This window comes from Crocuta crocuta, unplaced genomic scaffold (assembly GCF_008692635.1).
Source record: "Crocuta crocuta isolate KB4526 unplaced genomic scaffold, BGI_CrCroc_1.0 scaffold54, whole genome shotgun sequence".
NCBI lineage: Eukaryota > Metazoa > Chordata > Mammalia > Carnivora > Hyaenidae > Crocuta > Crocuta crocuta.
This window is the reverse complement of record NW_027530356.1, coordinates 4,080,197-4,104,958: the sequence shown is the minus strand read 5'-3', so window position 1 is coordinate 4,104,958 and position 24,762 is coordinate 4,080,197. Positions and strand designations below refer to the sequence as shown.

At 33.3% G+C, this 24,762-nt stretch overlaps 1 protein-coding gene across 1 annotated transcript in view; it reads right to left on the bottom strand.

Annotated features, from left to right (window-relative positions):
* Window positions 1-24,762, bottom strand: part of TSC22D2 (TSC22 domain family member 2) — a 46,675-nt gene that overhangs the window by 20,428 nt on the left and 1,485 nt on the right. Inside the window, 1 exon segment of the mRNA XM_077765895.1 lies at window positions 13,202-13,273. Coding sequence (XP_077622021.1) covers window positions 13,202-13,273 — 72 coding nt within the window.

Here is a 24,762-nt window from a genome sequence, read left to right as displayed (position 1 = left end):
TCTGAGGCTCACCCATCCACTGACTACCACAGATGGATAACCTACACTAAAGAAATTAGAAATTGTTCTTCTAATTACCCAAGGTATGCAGAATTATTGTAAAGGAAAACATATAAAAATTAAAATTTTTATAGAATATGGGAGAATTACTAGTTATATTTCCTTCCAGACTATTACTGACTATAATTATTGCTATAAGAAACTTAAGTTTACATAATATGATCAGTCAAATAATACGTATCAGAAACAATTTAGAATATTATTCAAAAGACAGAATGTATGTAAGGGGAAGACTAACATACCTCTGGTTAAGAATAAAGTTAGAAATAGATATGGTAGCCTATTTAGATAATTTCAAATAATCTTTGATACACTTACAGGATATGTAAACCATACTTTAACGAACATATTAATTCTACAACTGTATGACCTTGGACATAAAACTTAACCCAAATATGCAAAATATGATGATCTTCAGATTGAAGATTAAGATCTTATCCTAGTCTAGTCTAAACTGTATTTTCCTTAGAGTCCCCTACAAAATACAGCTGTGTAAAACAAAGTGAAATAAGAAGGCCTATAAAACAAGTTTAAAATTTTGTTTTCCAAACAGAATACAATGCTGAAAGGAAATGTTTCAATATACAGAAAAGTATATTGACTTCTGGTTTATCATTTTTATTTAATATTGGTTCTTAAGAAGTGAGAAAATTTTTCTGGCTTTATTTTTACAGATATCTAGGAGAAAAATACCTTTTATTAAGAAAAAAATAAAATCCCAGAAGCAATAAAAGTAATTTAAACTACACTGTATGAAAGAAAAGGATGTAAGACTGTTGTATTTTCAATAAAAGATTAATATATTAGTTCTCAAATAGCTCCTGAGATAATAACTAGAAGTATTTGGGGGCTCTTAACTACAGTGTGAACATCTACAGCAGATCCAATAGCAATATTTAAATAATGTTACTATAGCACAGGATGTCACTCTATTTATTAAACTGATTCTTTATTAAACACCACTGCAAAGATACGGCCTTCAGTCTCATGAAATTCTGAATGGATTACATGCTCCCAAGTATTTAAAATTCCAAGTTTGAACTTGTATTTAGTACTATACTCTTAGTTATACAATGTGCTCATTTTGTTCATAAATATTCATCTCAAACAATAACATCAGGTATAATACATAAAATCTAATCCATTAAGTCTTACCAATTTATGACCTGATGAGACACTCTTGTGGACAACATTCAGTCCTTAGAAGCTAGAATAACCCTCCAACCATGTGAGGGCATCACAACTTTTAAACTTTCGGCTTTCGATCATTATTATGTCACATTCCTCCTCCGATGCTGAATTCTAAAAAAAATTCTAGCAAAGAGTTTAAGTAAATAAGTGTTTTAATCAAATAGCCTTTAAAAATCTTTTATAGCAAAGTTTTATGTTTTACCATGATTACACAACTGATATTTTGTACTTAATATTTGTTTAATGTAAAATAATTTCATATTTAATCTGGATACTTCAAACTTTAAATTTCAACATGGACTTGCAGGCCATCAGGAATACTTGTTAGTAAAGAGTCAAGGAGAAATGGAACCAATTAAAGGTTTAAGATCATGATCCAGAAATTATGATGTAACACCAGAACTTGCTACAGACAGTTTTGTAGTCCTGCAGAATGGCACTTGAGTCTATTATCTGGTTCACATCCACAGGATTTTCTAGACTTACATATAGCACACGTGGCTGGATCAGTAATAATCCATACGGATCATGTAAATGCTCAAGACAGCATTCAATTTTTATACCTAAATCCTAGTCTGTCTCTACCATTTCCAATATAAAAATTAGACATGATAGAATAAAATTTTATTATGCATTTTATACAACAGACATAACAACATATCCTGTTCAGAAGTGATCCTATAGCTCATCTGTGTATAGGCATAGAACAAAGTTAGGGATAGGAATATTTAATAAACAATAAATTACTTCATTAAGAATAATCTGGAATTTATTAAATTTTATTAGGAAACTTTCAACTGGGCATCTATTTTAATTGTTGAAGGGTAATATTAGTAACATTTTCTGTCTAGTATAAATACTCATTTATGTTTTTAGTTGCCAGTAATCCACAGAAAAGGCAGCCCACATATTTATGGGCATATTTTTGCCAATTTAAATTATCCCCCTAAATAAAAGGACCTAACAGGGCAAGGGAAAGGGGGGAAAAGGAAGCCATTACTGAGGAAGATCAATATATGCAAAGCTATAGAAAACTCAAAGACAGAACTGTAAAGGAAACTCTGCAGCAATCTCCAGAAATATTTGACCCAAATGTAGGGGGTTGGAGTTATGCTATTATAGATTTTAACTTTTAATGAATTTTTTCTCTGACACACAGTCTTTAAAAGTCTCCTACACAATCTGAAGAACTATTAGAATTTTTCCAATTTACAAATATAATCTTTCCAAATGTAATCTCACAACACATTTGACTTCAATAAAATCATACAACTTTACTATCTTTTGTCAAAGCACAGACTTGTAATGTAATCACCTGGTGAAGGCAAAAACCCATACTGATGAGGTAAGTAGTAGTTTAAAGTGGTCATTTCATCAATATATTACCAAAACATTTTTAGCAACTCTTGTCTCCACAATACTACCATAATTTTAAAAAGTGCTTTTGATGATGTACTCTTTTATGGGACAAGTCCCATGAGAAGATACAATACCCAGACATATGAAGCAAAGTAAATGTTTCCTGAAATATATGTATCTGTAATGCTGGTAATTTGCTTGCCTGTAAAGGCTTTGATGGACTGGACATTTAAAGGGCACACTACCTGACCCTCTGCTAAAGGGCCTGCCAACAACAAGCACTGTTAACGATAAATGCCTGGAAAGATTCTGGAATATAGAATTAAACCAGTCATATAAGGCAAATTTAGTTATTTATTATAAAGCTTATAGAAAAAAAATTTAAGGAGTGTGTGCATTATACGAATATATGGTAAACTTAGGACTTAAGAGCTATCTTACATTTAGAATACAAAATTTTCATTATCAGATTTTTTCCAGCATGTATTTTCAAAATTAGCTGCTACCAAGTACAGGAGTCCCATTTGAAGTGTTTCAATGACTAAATTCTAACATGTAGGAAATCCTTATAAAAAATCTGAAATAAAATTGGGTAACTGAAGTGCTTGTAGATGAACATATATTCTTTTTAAGATTAGAATTCTTCCCAAAATGAATATTTATTTAGAAAATTGTTCTAATAGATCAATCATAAATCTCAAATCTCTGGCAAGATTGCTATCAAAAACAAATCCTGAACATTTCCTGTATGTATTAGTTCCTTTTCAATTTGTAAGAAGGAAAAAACCGCATTTAACCAACTGTGTGCTATTGAAAGTTCTTATGGCATAATCCTGGAAGAACTAGGCTTAGGTTTACCATGATTTAGCTAATTTTATGGAAAATTTATATTGATAGAACAATGCAGAGAGCACAGGGGCAAGAAAGTGGATCATCTGCGATTTCCAAGACCCCTGAAAGCCAATACACGAAATCAAACAAATCTACAAGAGTTCCTAAAAGAATTTGCTATGTGAATAAAGGTGCTTAGTTTGGTTTGATACAAAATTTCACTTTCAAGCGGGAACCACATTCTTAAAAAGTTCATTACACTATTTTGAAAAATCTTAGACATGAGAAATCAATGCTTGCTTCTCTAAAGATCAGAAATGCTTATTTTTTAAATGGAGAAAAGGGGGAAATGGGACAACTCAATGTGCTCCCAATAAATTAAGTATAGTCTTTCCACAGATTATGTACTGGGGAAATGAGGATAGGAATATGAAAGATAAATTTATGGGAAAAAAAAATCAGTCCAAACGGACCTAACAGAATAAGAACACTGGAAAAGACAGTGCATTCTAAGAAATTCACAAATAAAAAGACATACACAATTAAAGGAAACCTCCTATAACTGTGGGTAGGTCAAGATAAAATCTAAAATGATTAGCTATGTTAAAAATAATTTAAAAAGGTATTTAGCATGTTATGAATTATATCCAATCCACCTATTAGTGAAAGAAGTGCACAATATATGGCTTAAAAATTTTATTCATATAGCTCTGAAAAATATGTCTAACAAAATAGGTTATTGATGTTTTTAAGAGATCATGTTCATTTACAAATGATTTATACTCCTCATTCTTTCAAAAGGAGGAGAAACAGTTTATAGAGGATTAAAAGAAATAGAAACTGGGAGTGGAGACAGAAAATAAAAATGGAAAACAGAGTAGGTAGAAGCCAGTTCTATATTACTCAAATACATACGTGATCAGGAATTGCAAACTTTGTTGACAGAAAGCAGGATATAGGACTCTGAGTTTTCATTAATAACAGCTAACAAAGAAATATAACTGCTCTTAAAATGTAAGATAGCATCACGTTATCCTTTTAAGAGTTAATATCTCCTTCTTGAAACATAATATAACCATCCCAGACATACATTTAGCAACATCTTCTGAATTAATACCTAAAATAGAAATAGGTGTTGCAAATAATTTTCTGAAGATCAGTGGTTAAGAGTCATGCTGAATAGAAGGAGTGGGATTAGTCAGACAATACAACTCTTTTCTGGAACTCCTTGTTACCCTTTTCAAATAGTGGGTAGACCCAGGGGAAAAATACTTTCTTTACCCTGACTTTACCCTCAAGGAGATAATAATAGTAAGATACATTTTTGGCTTCCAAGACACCGGTTATATATACCACGATTTTGGGGTCAAATATCACAATTAAAAATTGAAAAAAATACAATCAGCACCTTTCAAATCTTTTGGTATTTATAATCAAGGATCGTTAAACCTTGAAAATAACCAGGAAACAAAATCGCATAAAAATGTTATTTACTAAGGATATGTATCAAAACATATTCTAAATTATTACCACCTAATAAAATTTATTTGTCGAATAGGAAGAATGTTTTAAAAGTATTCAACCAAAACCTAAACACAGAAGCCAATTTTTGGTATGCTAATACATTTAAATGCTTTATATCAATCACAAAAACCTAGTAAATTTTCTGATTTGAGTAACTGAGATTAGTAAGAGTATGCACATGCACACATAATAAAGACAATGCCAACTAGAATATAGTCAGTCATTTCTCTCATCTAACTATGTACCAACCCAAATTAAGGAAACAAAAATGTAAAATAACTCCACTTAATTCTTTCTTCCCAAAAGGCTGCCAAACTATCTGGAGATTTAAATACATTGAAAGAAGTGTGAGTTTAAAATTTTAAACTGTTGGAGACTAGAAAGAAAACAGAACAGATGTTATATATGTTTGTTCTGGCTCAACAACCTCAGGCTATATTTAAATATCCTCATCTGAACAAATTCAAAGTTTTTTCTTAAAAAGCTTTGCTACAGAGTTCTAGATTCCATAGAAAAAAATAAATTTGGGTTTAGCAAATTAGTTTACACATTAATACACACATACAAGTTTCTGTTCTATTCAAAGGTTTGGTTTACTTAAAACTATTCTGGTGAAAAGTAAAAATAAATTAACAACAACAAGACCTTACCAACTATTTCCACCCATTTCAACTATTTCTCAAATTTTACCCTGAAAATAATTACCATGACCTCTCAAGAGTAGGCTGTGGTGACTTAAAAATCTGGGAGCAGACAATTCACCTTACACAACTATCAGAATAAAACCAGGAGGATACAACGGAATATAAAGGATAGCAATTACATAATTTGTAACCCCAACAGGTGAGTAAAATGGTCTTCAAATTACATTACTTTTTCCAATTCCAGATTAGAATCCCAACTTAATACATATGTATAAAAATCATAATACAGAAAAAACTGGTACATGTATACACCTTCATTTCTGTTCTACGGGACACTCCCACAGTAATATCCACAGGTTTGTATCTTGCCATCACCTGCCCCCCTACTCTGAGAAATAAAAGACATTCCCTTATAACATTTTCCCAGCCCCAACAGTTGTTTCAGCTGGATTTTAGGCATCTTGCCTATCTCCTCTCCACAGGCCTCATATTACAGACTAACTAGGAAGATGTGTTTTATTCTAGCATTTTACCCAGAATATTAGCACTCCTTTTCTGTGGTAAATACTTAAACTTTAAACAGTCCTAAAGAAGACTAATACAAGAGAAGTATTTAATTATATAAAGAGAGGAAAAGACAGGTGTTTGATCATTAAATGTAATCTGTGACCTTGTATTGGCTCTTGGATCAGGTAAAAAATGGTCATGAAAGACATTATTGGGACAAGTGCAAAATCTGAATATAAACTGTGTATTAGATAACGGTATATTAAACCTGAATTTAATAATTACACTGTTGTTATATAATGGAATCTTCTTATGCTAAAGGTATGTTTTAGGTCAAATAGACAGACTGTCTGCAACTTGGTATATGTGCTGCTGGAGCGAGTGCTGTCTGCCACTTATTCTTCAATGGTTCCTGAATAATAGGGTCATAAAATAAGTATGACAAAATGTTAATGAATGCTTAATCTCAGCAAGATTACTGGAGCTTTATTATTCTTGTAATTTTTCTGTAAACTTGAAACTTAAAAAGAATTTTTTTAATGTTTTATTTAATTCTGAGAGAGAGAGAGAGACAGTGTGAGCAGGGGAGGGTCAGAGAGAGAGAGGGAGACACAGAATCTGAAGCAGGCTCCAGGCTCTGAGCTGTCAGCACAGAGCCTGATGTAGGGCTTGAACCCACGAACGGTGAGATCATGACCTGAGCCGAAGTCAGATGCTTAACCAACTGAGCAACCCAGGCGCCCACTTGAAATTTTTTCAAAATTGAGACATGTTCCCTTCTTTTTGGTTAGTAAATAATATTCTCAGAATCTTCTAGTCTCCAAGATCACTTATCCTCTTCAGAGCTTCTCCTGTTCTCTAAAAGTAGATAATGTTTCCCAAGGTTATGCCTTGACCCTCTTACCCTACTCTGCTCACTCCTTGGCAAACTCGGCTTTTCCTAAAGCTTGAACTCTACATACATATATACATATGTACATAAATAAAACAAATGATTCTTCAAGCTCTTTTCGCCTTGGCTTCTCTACCAAGTTGCAAGTCTCCAGCTCCAGCTGTATCCTGAGTATTTCCACCTTGACTTTCCACCAGCTCCACACACCCCAAAATAGCTTAAAGCCAGAGTCTCATTACTATTTTCTCCTTCCCAAACCAATTCTTTTACTAATGCTTCCTATTGGTACCACCACTGCCTCAGTCAATTAGGTTTGAGACTTTGGAGTCAAACATCCAAAAAGTTATAACATCATGTAATTCCCACCATGAGATAAGTATTCTTTTCTCATCTCCATTGCCTAATTCAGGCCTTCATTACCTTTCTATTCTCTTTGGTCTCTCTAATCCAACATCTCTTCTCTGGGGTCTTCAAATATTTTGTGCAACAAACTTAAACATCCTTACCACATATGCCCTATACTTTCACAGTGGCTCATTATATTACTCCAACTGGAATTCTCCCTTTCCCTCAGTTCTTTAACTCTGTATGGCCAAATTCTACCCACCTTTCAGGTTCAACTCAGAAAGCCACTTCCTAAAGAAGCCTTCACCAATACCTCCAGCTGTACTTGAGAGACATAAAATGCTTGAATTTTAAATGACAGTTACCACTTTCAATCATGTGATGATTTGCTCACTTATCTTTTTCCATATTAAGACCCAGTTCATTGGTTTCCCTATTGCGATCACCAGTTAAATGCCTGTGATATCGGATTCTTTTCTAAGAGTCTGCTAGTGTCCCATTCCTTAAGCAAATACACAACTCCTTGAGGTTTTCTGATAATCATGGCCAACAATGACAAAACAGAAGTAGCTTAATTCCAATGCTTTGCTTTTCTATTTAGAACTAAGTGTGGGAAATAAAACTCCATGGAATAGGGATTTTAGAAGTAACTGCCTCAAAGTCACTCAAAGTCAACATTCCTGACATAGACAGGAAGACAGCTATTAACTGTATTAATATTAATCTGTAGTGATGGCAAGGCTTTTTTTTTTTTTTTTTACACAGCANTGTGTACACAGCGTGTGTCTACTTTAAGAAAGTAAGCTCAAGCCTCTGTTCAAACACCCACATGGCTGTCTGGGTAGAGTATAAAGAAAACAGTTTCTAGTTACCTTTGTATTTAGAGTAACTATCCTATAGAAATGGAGCATACTAGGTCTGTCACCATCTTTTCCTGTTTCTTTGAGTTCTAAAAAGGTTGATTAAAATTACATTAACTTTTGTGACAGGCCTGGCACATGCTAATCAATACCATGAAATGCAGGCATTTAACCTATTAATCTACTTAACCTAAGTTTCAACTTTCCTGAAATCAGACAAAAGTTCTTTCAATTTCTCATTTTCTACACATGCTTCAGACTGTTAAATTTATAAATGCTATCATCTGATAATAGCTCTAACTTCCTACTTTACTGTCTAAACATTTTATAAACATGTCTTTAGGTTTTTCTCTAAATCTGAGATCCAGTCCTAAAAGGTGACAGGTTACCAAAATTTTGTCCTCTAATTTTGTGTCTCTGATTATTCTCTACTGGATATCCTTAACCGGAATAGGTTGAAATGTAATTCCATAATAAATTACACAAGCACTATGTAGAAATTTAGAATACATCTGGGGTGCTTACAACACAGTTCAGGTTCATATTGTAAAGGTACTTCTAGTAAGTACAGAGTATCTCCTAATAAGGAGGGACTATTTAACTACTAACAATTTCCAACAACTCACTATGGTTATTCTTCAAAACTATGTACTGTTGACCCTTTAACAACATGGGTTTGAACTGCACATGTCCTTATATTTGGATTTTATTTATCTATTTTTTGATGTATAGTTGATTCAGGTTATATTAGTTTCATGTGTATAGCACAGTAATTCAACACACCTTAATTTTTTACAATACTATCAAGGATCTTCTACAGTACTTATTTTTACAGTGGGCTTCTTTTCTGTAGCTTAATTTGTTAAGAATACAATATATAATACATAAAACATACAAAATATGCGTTAATCAATTGTTTATATTATCAGTTATACTTGGATTTTCAACAGTGTCAGGGGGCAGGGAGAGAAAAGGGTCAGTGCCCTTAACCCCCGCACTGTGTTCAAATCTACAATTCAGAACCACACAGATAAATCTCAAACACTGGGTGAAAGAAGACAGACACAAAATAAGGAACTTCAATTCTGTGTCTTGATCTGGGTGCTGGTTACACAGGTGTGTTCAGTTTGTGCTGTACACTTATGAATGGTGTACTTTTCTAATACAAATATCACTTCAATAAGAAGATCTTTTAAAAGTCCTATCATTGAAGCATTCAAAAACTAGATTAACCAAGTTCTAAAACCTGAGTTTTACCATCTGGGTTAGCAAGTACTGGGGGGGGTTTAATGATGTACCCAAGCTTCCTGGAGGATGAATAAAACGAAACAAATTATCTCATACAAGAAACTTATTTCTGATTTACTCCTAACTTCAAAAATGAAATTTCATAGGAACAAAGTAATTTACTGAAATCCAGTATCTAGTACGAAGACCATAAACTCAGACACTCATTTTAAGTTAATAACCCATATGCACTATTTTCCTTATTTATTTATCTTTAAATATTGGTGCTATCATAAGGAAGGACAAGCAACTCAAGGGGATAGTGCACCTAGCAACTGTTACTCTCATTTGTTAACTACATGGATGCATTTTCTTCATGAAGGCAGAAATATTGCAAGTGTTTATCAATGAAGTCTAAATCCTTACATGCTACCTGATTTCTTCCTTTAGTCTACCTGAGCAAAAGTTTCTTCTTCCCTAGTACTCTTTTACCTTACTGACCTGATATATATGAGAGTAAATTTGTTTGCTATAAATCCTTACCTTCAGTTTTTTTTTGCAGACAAAGGCCTCAACAACAGCTTGTTCCCCAGTGATCATTAAAATAGCTTTCTAAACTAATTTTGTTGGTAACAAAGCAATGCAAATAATTAAGTCTGGAATGCTTTTCTTTAAAGATAAAATAGTCAAATTTTAAAGTTCCTATTCTAAAAAGCCAATAGGCTAGGATATCACTAAGTATAATTACAATAAAATAATCTCCAGAAAGCTAATTATGGAAGCTACATTATTCACCTTAATGAACAGTCAATGCAAACACTCTGGGCTTCCTAAGAAAGGGATGTAATATTTTTAAACTACCAGTATCAATTATCCTTAAATTTGGTGATGGTTTCTGTTGATTGATTCCTTGAGTACTCAGCAAATGACAAATGAGGAAGACAGGAAACAATGATGGCACCTATAGGTAGGTGCTTAAACTTTAGTACAACAAATAACTGAATAAAGCACTGGCTATCAGTGGAAAAACAGAATATCTAACTAAATACAGGCAGAGGCAGATGGGTGAAAATCTTCTCAATTTGCGAATTCTAATTTAGAGAGAGATGGAAACAAAGGTGCCATTAGGGTACTCTGAGTCGATGTGAGGATAGGTATATTAATTACTTATATTTTGATTAAAAGATAATCTGCTAAAAGAATCTTGGGGGGGAAAAAACGATTCCAGTCTTTCAAGTAAGGCAAAACCAAGGACCTTCAGCTATTCAGGGCAGGTTTAATGAAAATTGGCACAAGGCTTAAAAGCTGCCTCTACAGAACATGAGTCCTAAGATTTCATAAATAAGAACCAGAAATATGGTACCTATCAACATTGATAAGCAAATTTATACCTCAAACTAAGATAATGTAAGGGATTTAGAGTCCCTTCAACTCCTGAATGGTTCTATTTAATAGAATCATTCCCTGCAAAATACTTATTTGCCAAATTAGTGTAATTAAAAAAAAAAATCCTTCATTTATAATAGTAAAAAAATGAATAAGGTAATTTGATGATATTAACACAAACATGGTTAGAATATATTTAATATATTTTATTTTTTTATGTTTTATTTATTTCTGAGAAAGAGAGACAGTGTGAGCAGGGGAGGGTCAGAGAGAGAGGGAGACACAGAATCTGAAACAGCCTCTAGGCTCTGAGCTGGCTGTCAGCACAGAGCCTGACGCGGAGCCCGAACCCATTAACCATGAGATCATGACCTGGGCCGAAGTCGGACACTTAACCGACTGAGTCACCCAGGTGCCCCGTAAATATATTTAATATATTTTAAAGCTTAACACACACAAATCTTCAACCCCTTTTTTGCAATGAAAAAGAATAGTCCCACAATACTTTATTTGCTAATATACCTATTAAAAAATCTGTAGATATTTGCCAACTGAACTTATATAGTTAGAACTAATAAAGCTAGCCACTACTGCAGTTCTCAACTGAAAATTTAATAAGTTAGTTGAAAGGCTTAAAGAAAGCCACCAGTTAGTTTCTATGGGGTTGGACTTGTCACTTTTAATACTAAAGTGAAGAATGGCTGATCCAGAATATAAGTTTGGCATTAACAAGCTATAGACAAGTATCTATTAATGTCTTTGGCTCTGGACAACAGGCTTCAGGGAGAAGAGAAAATACTTTCAACCCATGAGAAACTAAGATACAGCAACTTGCCTCATCTCTGATACCTTAAATAATTCTGTATCTAAAAAAGTTTTTAGATAAGGAGTAACTTAGCCCTAACAACAAATGATAAGCAGGCAATTTCTGTGCTTGTTTTGTAATGAAACAAAAAAGAACTTTTAATATTAGGTCAAAATTATAAAAAATAAAGCTCAAACCTTCCTACATTGTTTTGATGAACAGTTCATCAAATATCAGATATTGATATCATGGTAGCTTACAAAATCTAGCTATTTGAAAAAATGACCATTCAACTACAACTATTCTCAATATACATTTCTAAACAGAGTGCTATTTTTCCTTTTTCTAATAGAAAAGTATAAAGTACAACCCAAACTACTCATCCTGGCTATACTCGGATAAGCCATATGAATGACTGAGCATCCATGCTTGTTTTATGCCACAATTTACACTTATGTCTTACTTTATATTGATGCAGCTGTACAATTTCAAAATTGAAATTATAAACATCGTACTATAAATTTTAAAACTTCTTGTTCTATAAGTAACTATTTTAAAACATTTTCAGTTAGGAACATATCACCAAAAAGATACTTTGTTAGATCATTTCTTCAGAGTGACACACACAGCAAATCAAAGTCTAAGAATTAAAAGACTGTTACCATTTGTAGGCAATGTAAACCATGTCTTAACATGACATGTACATGCACTTAGCAATACTCTTTTCTAATGAAAGAGATGGAGTTAAGTCCATGAGTGTTATCCAAACTATGCCAGAGGACACAAATGCGTTGCCAGGCAGAGTTAAAAGAATCTAGCAAAGCTTTGTGTGAATTTTTAAAACAGCATTTGTGCTCATTCTATTAATTAAACACAAAATGGAGCGCTAATAAATATTCAGCAAAATAACTAAAGAAAGCATATACTACTTAAACTATGTATTAAGCAGAAAGATAAACCAAATTATCTTTTGCCATAAATGAACTCTTAAGACTTCATTCTATATTTTAAAAAGTTAAAAACAAAATTCATATAACATTTCTATGAGAAGAGCGGTTTCAGGGATTTACAAAACAGTAATGTAGGTCTAGGGAATTTGAGCTAACAAGCTTCATGTTAAAGTTTCTCAGCAGGAATTAAACAATGACTATTATTTTGATACCTTGGTCTCATCCCTTCTCCAATTTCTTAGTAACATTTAGTTTGAGTCACTAAGGTGTTTACAGAGAAATATAAAATAGGACAAAGTAAAATTAACTGTAGTTTAGAATATTTACATTAAAATATAATAAGTGGATATTTCTTATAATAAAATTCAGTAGAATATGTAAGTCCTTCAAAAAAGTAAATATACTTAAAAATGTAGTCAAAAGAAAAGTATGCTTATATTCTATTTAAAATATAGATTGTCCTTTTGGTTTATTTTGCTGCTTTGTCCCATGCTAGATACCATGTGAGTCCCCCCCTAAAATGGCATATAAAGTTTAGTTTTAATGAGAAACCAGTACAGTGCAAAGCAATTCATGCATACACTTTTGCATGTATGCATTCCATATGTAAGTATTCATACCTATCCCAGAGGTTCTTTGATTCCTGAAACGTGTTCAAATGGAACGCTTGGTAGAAAGCAGTTGAAGGATTCCTGTGAGATCCAAGAATCAAATGGAAATGAGGTTGAGAAAATACAGTAAAATCACTACTTTTCAAAAAAAGTTGGAAAATTTTAGATTTCTAATATAGTGTAAAAGCTTTAAAAAAAAAAAAAAGAAACACTATATAAGCTTGCTTAAAAACATTTTGAAAGAAATTAAAAACTGGATGAAATCCAGCAGACCCTGACAACAATTCAGGATCACAGTTCTAAAAGAAAGAAGTAATACAGATAAAATAGCATCCAATTATGCGTGTATGCATATGTCTACACATACATGAATGTGACCAGTTCACAGCCTAATCAGCCTTAGTCTGTATCAGATGCCTTTATAAATGTCTAAACACTTAGCAGTTCAACAAAGCTGTTGTCAAGTACAGTTGTCATATAAAATAAATTAAGCTACACTTTCATAATATAAAAATTCTTAAAAAAACAAATAAACAAAAATTCTTAACAGGATCTATTTAGTAGGGTTTGATGACAAACAATGAGTCCTTTTCTGGGTTCGACTTGATATGTTTTCTCGACATGAATGCATTTATTTATGTGTGGTTTCTCTGGGTTAGGGCAAAAAATGGTGCAGCAACTATACAACAGCTTCCTAATTTTTTGCATTAGTACAGTGCCCCTTTAAGGGGTTAAGAGCTTATACACCTTAATCACCATCCACTTCTACTAGTCCCTGGAGACACATTCCCTAGGGCTATAACCACAGACTCTTAACTGATGGGCTCATCAAGGCAAGCTACTGGCCTCTGCATGATTCATCTCACATCCCCCGGATTTTTTAAGGGACTACTAAACTTTTGACAAACCTGCTCTCCAATAGTTCCCGCTCTACCTCAGCATATTTCCATTGTTTTCCTAACTTCAATCTGTATGTTAGGGAGCTAACAAAAACTTGTCACATTCCTTCTAAAATCTTTGACCCCTGCTTTTGCAGAATAACAGCAAGAACATAAGTGCTTATTATATACCAGACACTATTATGAGTATTTTATATTTATTAACTGAATTTTACAACAGTCCCAGAGGTAGGTATTATTTCTACCTCACCAAAGGAAACCAGATCAGAAGTAACTTACCTAATGTCACAGAGCCTGTAGGTAGCAATCTGGTCCCACAGTTTCTCTTAAACCACTATGCTAAAGGTATAGTAGAGTTATATTTTAACCTCTCTAGGTCTGTGTCTTTATTAGTAGTACAATAAGAAAACTATTTCCAAATTCTACCAGAAGAGCGATGAAACATCAATGATCAACAAGCAAACAAATACTCAACAGAATCCCGGGATTTCAATACTCTGATTAAGACTCATTGTGTTATCTATTAAATTTTTTTAAATATAGTTTTTAAAGGCCATTTTTTTATTTTAACCACTAGGATACCTCCTAGATGATCTAAAACTAAGAAAGGCAGACAGGCACTAGATGCCAGAGTGTCACCAAAGCAACAGTTTGATTAATTGGCATTTTCAGTATATGTACTTCTCTTTGCCTGCCCTACTTACTTTAACTCTTTCCTATTCTTTTAACCCTTTCTCTGTTTTTCTCTAGACCAGGTCTAAGGGAATCAAACTGATCAGACCAAATATCAAGGATTAAGAGGCTGCTAACTACTGTTTATTTAATAGCTTGTACCTTCTTAAGATAGATGTGTCAGGCCATTTTTTTTTTTAACTGAAACTGGAAATTGGTCTATCAAATTAAACAAAAGCCAACTGAACCAACTGGCTTTTACCAGGCTTACCTAGGACCATATGAGGACAAGTTTGCTATTCACATGGGTCTGTTTGGAGACCCTGGATTTAAAACAGAGTGACTCAAAGAGGAAAGCAGTAAATACGAGAGGATAGCAAAGAGTAAACATAGAGGCTATTCTGCCAAGTCTGGAATTTAAAATTCATTAAAGAGTATTTACAATACATTTATAAGAATGACATTCTTCAAAAAAACTTCAGATCCCCTGACCTTGGAAAAATACATACATATATATTTAATTTGAATCAAATTCATATGCTAAATAAATTGGTATTAAATGAAGTCATATGACTTGAGTTATGAGATTCCAGCATTTATACAGCATAGACTTTAATAATGAAATGTTTCTCATAAGTTGAATGTAGAAGTGAAAAAAAGAAGGTATCTGCAGTTAGTCATGGATCTTGGGGCAAAAAAAGGAACCAATTAAATAAAATACTATAAATGGACCTAAAAATCTTCAGAACATGTCAGGACAAATACTCAGGTTGCAAAAGCTGGCAGTGAACCACTTTTTACATATATTCAAAATGAAGAAGCCATATGGAGTTATACAACCTATGTACTCTAGAAAAATTTAAATAGTCTAGATTCCAAGGATAAACATTTAGACAGTCTTATAAATCACAACATTTTTGGTTTCTGGAATACATCAGCAGGGTGTTTTCCATAAACAGAGGAATTTTTTGCAAACAGCAACAATTAGTCTCAAAACATTGATTAACAGGCATAGATTAAAGGAGTCAAGTCTGTTAAACCTAGTTGATCAGAACTTCAAAAGAGCCATTTGTGAATACTGAAGGACTTGATCATCAAAGACTTCTGTTTTGGAATGGCATAAAATTGAGGAAATTAACAGCCCAAGGAAAATGCTGTTAATGGGGATCATTTCAAGGTTACAGTCTATGCAATCTGAAGGCACCAAGAGGCAATTGACATTATTAAAAAATTTACTGGAAAGTAATATTGAATTTTACTCAATTTTGGTTACATATTCTCTTCTGCCTAAGAAATAAAATTTGAACCAGTTTTCTAATAACATATTTGACGTCAATGTCAACTATTAATTTAAATATAAAGCCAACAAAGCACTTCTTAGTGAGACTGAGGTGTAGTTTATTCTGAATTTATTTCAGCCACCTAAATGAAAATGCTGTTTCTGCATTTGTAGACATTTTTCAAAACCAATGAACAATTATCTCTCTTTCCCCCTGACTTTATACAGCCTGTCCTATTAATTTCTAAGTACATGAGAGTAGTACATCACAAAGTGACTCAAACATGACATATATCTACCTGCTTTGCTAAGATACTATCTTTGTAGGGTAACTGTAACAGAGAAGAAAACATAGAAATATACTACACCTCAAAACAAAACTACCCAAAATTGTTGAAGCTTAAGGGATGAGGCACATGAGCCCTAAACTTAGCAAATACCTTCTTTGCTTATGTCAAAACTCACCCTCAGAGATTTCTGAATAGAAACCAGGGAAACACAATAAGCAGAGGAACAAGGGCCACCTCTAACATTATCATCTGAGGATTTAAAATAAAAATATTCTTTAGGTAAAGGGTTACAACAGATTGGTGGCTATAGTAGCTTCTCCTTCCACCTATCTTACAGCCAGCAAAGTAATAAAACAAAACTAACTCTGGAAATATCCAAGAGCACTGGCTTTGGAGTCAGAAGGCCTAAGTCTGAATCTATGCTTTGTCACTAAATAACTACGTATTCAAATCCTCAAAGTCTGTTTTCTTAATCCATAAAAAGAGGAGGAACACTTCCCCATAGTTGCTGATAAGTTCAAATGACATTATGCGTACATAAGACCTGGCACAATTAAGCTTGGTTTGTGTTTAAAATAGGATTACAGGGGCGCCTGGATGGCTCAGTCAGTTGAGCATCTGACTTCAGCCCAGGTCATGATCTCATGGTTCATGAGTTCGAGCCCCGCATTAGATTCTGTGCTGACAGCTCAGAGCCTGGAGCCTGCTTTGGATTCTGTGTCTCCCTCTCTCTCTGGCCCTCCCCTGCTTGTGCGTGCTCGCGCTCACTTGCGCGCTCTCTCTCTCTCTCTCAAAAATAAAAACACTTAAAAATTTTTTTAAAAAACATAAAATAGGATTAAGTTTCCAAATCATGCCACATAAAAATCCAGTTTTGGGAGAGTATCTTAACATATACCAAATACTTCATCATCGTAAGGTAATACTGAGGCAAACAAAATACTTAAACTTAGAGCTGGTATACCAAGCAATTTTGTACGTTCCATTGGATGAGAATCCTGACTTCTGGGACTCAGAGCTCCCCCAGGATTTCCTTATACACAACTTTATCGTAAGATTTTAATTAAAAGTACAATAATCACTGAAAAGGTTACTGAAATGGTTCCAAGATATATACTATTTTAACAACAAAAGCTTCAAGAAACACCTTTAACAGCAACCATAAACTTCTGATTAAAAAAAAAAAATCTCACTTTCTTACTCTAACATTTAAATCCTTCACTCTGGTTCCTGTCAAATTAATCACATCATTTCTCAAATGTGACATCTCACTCTTCCATTGCTACACAAACTGACTGCAATCTCTCCATGTGGAAAATCATCTGCTTCGTTTATCACTGACGTAACCTAAATGACCCTCTTAAGATTCATTTTGAGAGTTAGCTTCAGAAGAATGCACAAGTAATAATGAGTTGATTCTGAGGACAGAAAGTGGGTAGCTGGAGGACAGAGGTGTTGGAGAGGATTTCAATTTATACTCTTGTATATTTTGAACTGTATAAAGGTATTACCTATGCAGATAATACATTATTTTATTTTTTAAAAATTTTAAAAATGTTATTGTTATTTATTTTTGGAAAAGAGAGAGACAGAGCATGAGGGCAGGAGGGGCAGCAAGAGAGGGAGACACAAAATCCAGAACCTGTTCCAGGCTCTGGGCTGTCAGCATAGAGCCCGAAGTGGGGCCTGAACCCAGGAACCACGGGATCATTACCTGAGACGAAGTCGGACGCTTAACCGACCGAGCCACCCAGGCGCCCTGATAATAAATTATTTTAAACAGAGGTCTACCAAATCTGGCATTAGGTCCTAAACTGTTCCCATTAGTACCTTAAATTTACTCCATCACAGCCTTAACTGTATATGAAAGCGTACATTATATAATTTTTTCATATAGCCTGAGATCTTGAGAGGGCAGGATAGTCTTATTTCTAAATCCCAGTACTAACTATTCAGAGAAAACAAAGTTTAATGACTGACATATTGTCACTTTAAATGTTTTCTGGCATCCAACTTACTTGATGAATATCTGTAAGCTTCATGATAGTCTGGTGACAGGAAGGTTTAAGTTGGCAGATATCTATCTATCTAAGTATGTGTGTGTGTGTGTATATATATGTATCTAAATATATGTATATATGTCTAAATATACAGAGTCACATAAGGAAACCTTAAAATCTGACCAAGTTTACCAATGAGGGAAACTGAGAGAAGTCAAAAGACTTAACCAAAGAAACTAGCTAAGTGGCAGAAAAGCCAGGACCAGAACATAACTGTTATACATCTTATAACATCATGACTTTTCTGGCTTAAAACTATGTCTCCCTTTCTCTTATTAACATCCATACCATGGAATTATACTTTCAGATGAAAACGGAAGACTCTTGGTATGACTTATATAGCATGTCAAGAGGTGATCTGGGAGGGCAGTTTGGACAATGAAATACTAAGATTTCTATGATGTTTGCCAGCCATACATACTGTATTATATATGGAGTTTTTACAAGTTATTTGTATACCTCATTTAATCTTCTCCAACTCTTCAACACAGGTATTATCCTCAATTTTCATATAGGGAAACAAGAGGCTTAGAAAGCTAAATAACCAGATTCAGGTCAAAATGTCTTGGGTATGTAGCACAGTTGACTTTTCAGCCCAGGCATGTCTAACTCCACTCTCTGTAATGGCCATTCACAGGACATACTAATACATAAGTAAACACACTACTGATTTTACTTGGCCAAGAGCCTTCCTCTCCTTTTTTGTTTTTGCTTTGTTTTCAAAGGCAAGATAGACCGAATACAAGCCAAGCAAGGATGGGTTTTGGTTTAACTTACAAAACTACTTAGTTTTGTATTAATTCTAATTCTACTTTAGAAACTAGTTGGTTTTAAACTTTGCTTTGGGTATCCTTCATTTACAGATTAAACAGTTTACTTGTGTAATAAAGAAGAGAGATACCCTAAAACATTAAAAATACACCAGCATTATTTATAATAACTGACATATTAATCACAGTTTCTCTTCTATATATTAATATTCTTTCATCAAATTTTAGTGAAAGCTTATGGGAAAAGAGGCTTTAAGTAATTTAACATTCACACTTCACTTATTTGTCTTGCTTACTCTTATTAACAAGGCACTTACTAACAGTCTATGTCCTAGGTGAACACGCTATTAAAATTATTAACTCAGTCATCTGCAGAATTTTCATATAACCATCACATATAAATGTACCACTTAAGGACAGTTCATTCTTTTTAACAAATATAAGGTTGGGTACAAAGAAATAAAACTAAATACTTAAATCTAATTTAGGGCTTTAAATTTGAGAAGCAATTCAGAGAAGTACAGATGAAATTTAATTCACCTGGTTTAAAAGCAGAAATTATAAACATTTTTTAAAGATAAAAGTAGTTATCTTTAACACCAGCCAAATTTGAAGTGTATATATTAAAATATATTATGAAAGTTGCATAATGATGTATAGGAATGATATGAATTAGTTACTGTTCCTAAATCTTTATGGAGGAGTTTTTGCCCTAAGCAATACCAGATTAAGAATGTAACAAATATTGAGTAATTTGGTATGTTCAAGAAATGCTGTGGGAAAGACCCAAATTATACCAATGACTCAGGTATGCACATTCTTTGTGGATGTAGTAATTTGTTTTATACCATCTAAATCAACAGCTTCAAATCACAAGTCCACTTGGCTTAGTATAAAGAAAAAACTAACCTAAAGGATTTATTTCAATTCAGAAATTCTGCTATACATACCCCTTAAATACTGTCAACTAATAAGATTTCTTCTTAAAAACCTGCTCTTCCCATTAATAAGAAATTACTTAGGAAACATCATCATTCAGGCTACATTTATCCAGACAGATCTGTTTTTATAAACCCTTTCGTCCTCACACTATTTAAATTGCAATGCAATTAAGAAATAAACAGTATCTGTTTAGAAAAGGAAATACATACTGGTCTAAAACAATTATGAAAAAAAAAGGAACTGGATGACTTTTCCTCACTAGTAACAAGTCCTGTTCCTTCATGTCATTTCACCGTATTTTCCTGTCTTGCTTATGTGCCATCATCACTCGCTACGTCCCACTGCCCCAACTTCTGCTATTAGGAAAGAAAAGTCAAGACCTTTTCATATTCCCCTATCAACCATTCCACAGTAAAGAGACTCATTTTGATTTCTTTACCATCTGATTGTTGGGGGTGCTCTTTGTTACTAGGACACTAGAGAGCAGGACTGCTTCCAATCTCATCTGGTGCACAGAAAGACTAAACTCTATTCCAAATGACCAAGTACCAGATCAATAAACCGAGTATCATGTTTTACGATTTCCAAATTAGTGCTATCAGAATTCTCAAAGATTAGTATTACACTTATTCTCAGGAAGTAAACATTTATACCACACTACCAGTACTGTTTAAAAAAAAAAAAAAAGACTTCCCATAGAAGCAATTTAGTTCAAGATACTCTACTTCCCCCACAAGGAAAAAATAGTGTTACTAGTTACTTAGAGTGTGTCTTACCCACACACCATACAAGCCCTTATGTTTTCTAAAGGTTATCCAATGTTTAGCCTATAGAATTTAGTTCATATAAAATTTTAAACAAATATATGTTCCTATTTTTTAAAAAAAGTCATACCTGTACTGATACAACTCTTAGTTTTGGGAATTTCAGGTACTTTTGGACCATCAGTCTTTCCAGAAATCTATGATAATTTCCTTTACTTAAAGCCTTGTTTATAACTAAAGTATATTTTAGTAATCAATGTGGCACTCTGATGGATCCATCATTTATCAGTTTTTATACTAAATAATGTCACTCATGCACAGGATTTCACACTTTGATTACAAAACACTTGGTAAGAGTACATAAGATAGTATCTAGCTGTAAAGCTGGCAGGGCAAAATTATCTCCACAATTCAACATAGGTTAAGAAACATAAGCTCCCAAGAAATACAGATTCAGCTAAGGAGCTTTCATTTGTAAGACTAAATGCAATGAGATTTTCAGAGCTCTAAGAAATTATAGATTTTATGATAAAGGTTAAGACTGACAGTCTCTTGACATACATGTGTATAATCCTCTCACTTAAATAGCAAGTTAAAAAACTCCATTAAAAGTGTGTATATTTGAAATATGTATATAACTGCATAAACAAAATTTGTATGTATAGCACATGCCAGGATAGACCACTTAACATTCACAATTTATAATACTTAATCAGTAGTCATTAGCCAACTACACAAATAAAACCATTAACAAGATATAGAGAGATTTGCCACTAAGGGATCCTTACAATCAGGTTTTCAACAATCTTTTGGTTGTAGTTGACAGTTCACAATTGCATCCATTCATAAGAGTTCCTGGAATGTGGCCTACAGAGTTCACATTGGTCAGCTGTCTGTGGAAAATGATCTGTGCTATGCTCCCTTTCCAAAAGTGCCAGTAATATTTTGTACCTCTCCCCATCTACGGAAAAGGAGTCTGTTAAGTATACAGGTAATTTAAACAAATTTTCCAACTTCCACTGTAAAAGTGGCTATTTTTTTATGAACTATATTTTCAACCATTATTATATCCTCCAGTTTACACAAAATCAGTTTGAAAAATCAACAACTGACATATAAGCCTTTACAATGAGAAAGGCTAGAATAATATATAAACTTTATAGTAATTAATAATACAGTCAATAAACAATGTTACTGAGAACTTTAAAACATTTTCTCTCTCTATACAATCATCAGCCCTCTTCAAAGTATATTATTATAATGTATTAGTACAAGGTCTTCTTTAAAATAAATGGTCATAAAATGAAGCCTTGCTTTAGGTAATGGAACCAAAATAACAAGATAAAGTTTTCAATATATCAAAGAACTCAATCATTTTTGTTAATCTTCCATTTTCCTTCCTTTTCTCAAAGAACTAGACTATGTTTGCTGGTATCTTCTTAAAAAAAAATTTATTAATTTTTAGGATCTGAAATTTGTCAACCTATTCACAAAGTTAAAGTCATAATTACTCAAGATCTCTCTGTTTTATCTTGCATCTGAATAACTGCAACTAAAATTGTATGCAGATTTTAACTTAAGAAGGCAACCCCAAATCACCATATTAAAATTATGATTCTGTTAGTATGGTTTCCTCAAAAATAGTCATCTCAGTAATTTAAACATACACCTAGAAAAACTATGTCATTTAATTTCAAGCATACAACTTTAAAATGCCCTCTCTTTTACAATGCCTTTCCATTAAAAAAAAAAAAAAAACAAACCTATTTCTACTTAATGGATTTATTCCTTCACCAGGTGTGTTGGTCCAGTGACAAAACAGTCAAATGTGTAAGATTACATCTTGAAAACTAGCATGTTAAATTAAAAACCAATGAAAAACTATAAGAAAAATAAGAAATGCACATTTGATTACACAATGCAGATTTTAAAAGACTGGGAGAGGGAGGGAATTAATCACATTTAATGTAGGACTGCACATATATCAAAACCCCTGCACTGGATTAACTGTTGCAATAAGAACAGATACGGTAGTATCTGTGATTCAAACATTCATCCTGGGAAATAAGATTCTTAAAATTATCAACTTTTCTAATAAGAGGATAAATAATTACATCTTTGAGGTCATACCCTCAAGAATACATCCCAGAGTTTCCATTTGTCAACAGATATCTTTGCTTCATGCCATATCATCATACTAAAGTTCTGGGGAATGTATTTACATATACTGTAAACAGAGAGGTGTGAGGAGAGAAAATACATCTTCATTCATAGATATGCCTGTGCTTTGCAAGGTGTGGGCGTGGTTTGGGAAACCAGTCATCATTTCTTGAGGAGATACGGGGGCAATGCACAACAGGAACAGAGAGGCAAGCAAATGGTTATTTACCAACCCATCAGAAAAAATTGGCTTCTGGTAGCTAGAAAAGGAAAGCTACCTGTTGCCTCTTACCAGAGGTAAACAAATTCAATCTGCACTTCAAGTGTACTCCTATGTGTGAAAAGTGAAATATGGGAGATGTAATAAAGAGAGATTTTTCTGAATGGCTTGTGGAATCAGTTTCTTTACTTGGTAGTCTCATCCATATAAAATTTCTCAATGACTAGCTAGCTGAGCTCACTTATGGACACGTGGTATTCTCTAAGAGTTCTCAAATGGAAGAAAGACTCCCAACAAGCAAGTCACCTACAAAAAAAGATGAACTTTGAATTACAAAAAGCAGAGAAGATGAATTTCAGTGAGCAATTTTCAAACCAACAAAAGTATATAACAAAAATACAAGGCTAATTACAAATGTAAAGTTAAGAAAAGAATGTGAAGGAACTCAGAAGAAACAGAGAAAGAAAAACCTTTAACAGATCTCGTTCTACATACCAATTATTCCAGAAATCCATAAAAATAGCTTTTAATCTTTTAAAATTAACCTCTCAAACCAAAATCCCAGCAAATATATGCCTAACTGTAAAGTACCTGGAACTTCTGTGTAATTTTAAAATGTAAGTTTAAAGCTTTGCAACAAGTTGGTTTTTAAAAATTTGCAATATATGTCAAATTTCCCTGTGACATTTCCTCAAAATCACTTAAAATCCTCATGGACCCATAACCAAACATCAACTGTTATAGACTTGGTATGGCAATATACCAATTTTCAGTTAAACCATTAAAAAAGCATCCCTTAGGGGGAACCAATTGTTGACATGAACACTTTTACTAATAATATTACTCTAATTTCAAGAACTGTAGCTTTTACTATTGTCAGTCTTATTTCATACCTCCCTTTCCTACAGTAAAACAAAAACAAAAAACTGATAGAAAAGAACATCTTTCAAACACACTTTTTGCTTTAAAAAAAAAAAACAAAAACAGAGAGACGCTAATGAAGTCACTGGGAAGCCTCCTGACCTTATTTCTATCTTCTTTTATTAAAAAGGCTGGAGGATGATATGATCTTCAAAGCCAGACTTGACATTTCACCATTCTCTCTCCAGCCTTTCCAGATGCACTGGAGGAGATACCTTACATGGATCTTTTCCCATTAGAGGACCTCTGGTTTTCCAGAATGGGAAACTTCAAATTTTATGTCTTAGTATCAAAACTCACACTGACAAAACTCTCTGCCATACTGTGGCCTAAGAAAAGAACAATCCTGTGGGGCATAAGCTACTAGTTACCACCTGTAAATCTAGAGAATTAGGCTTAAATCCACCTTTTTGAATAAACAAAATATTGTGCCTTATCCACGTCAGTGCTTTTAAATGACTTAACAAGACCAATTCTCTCAATACACACCTTTCCACTTTACATGAGCAATCGAAAACCAATGCCTTTTCAAGAACTGACAAATCTTACTTAACATAAACAAATTTTTATATTTAAAAATGCTAAGGGCCCAA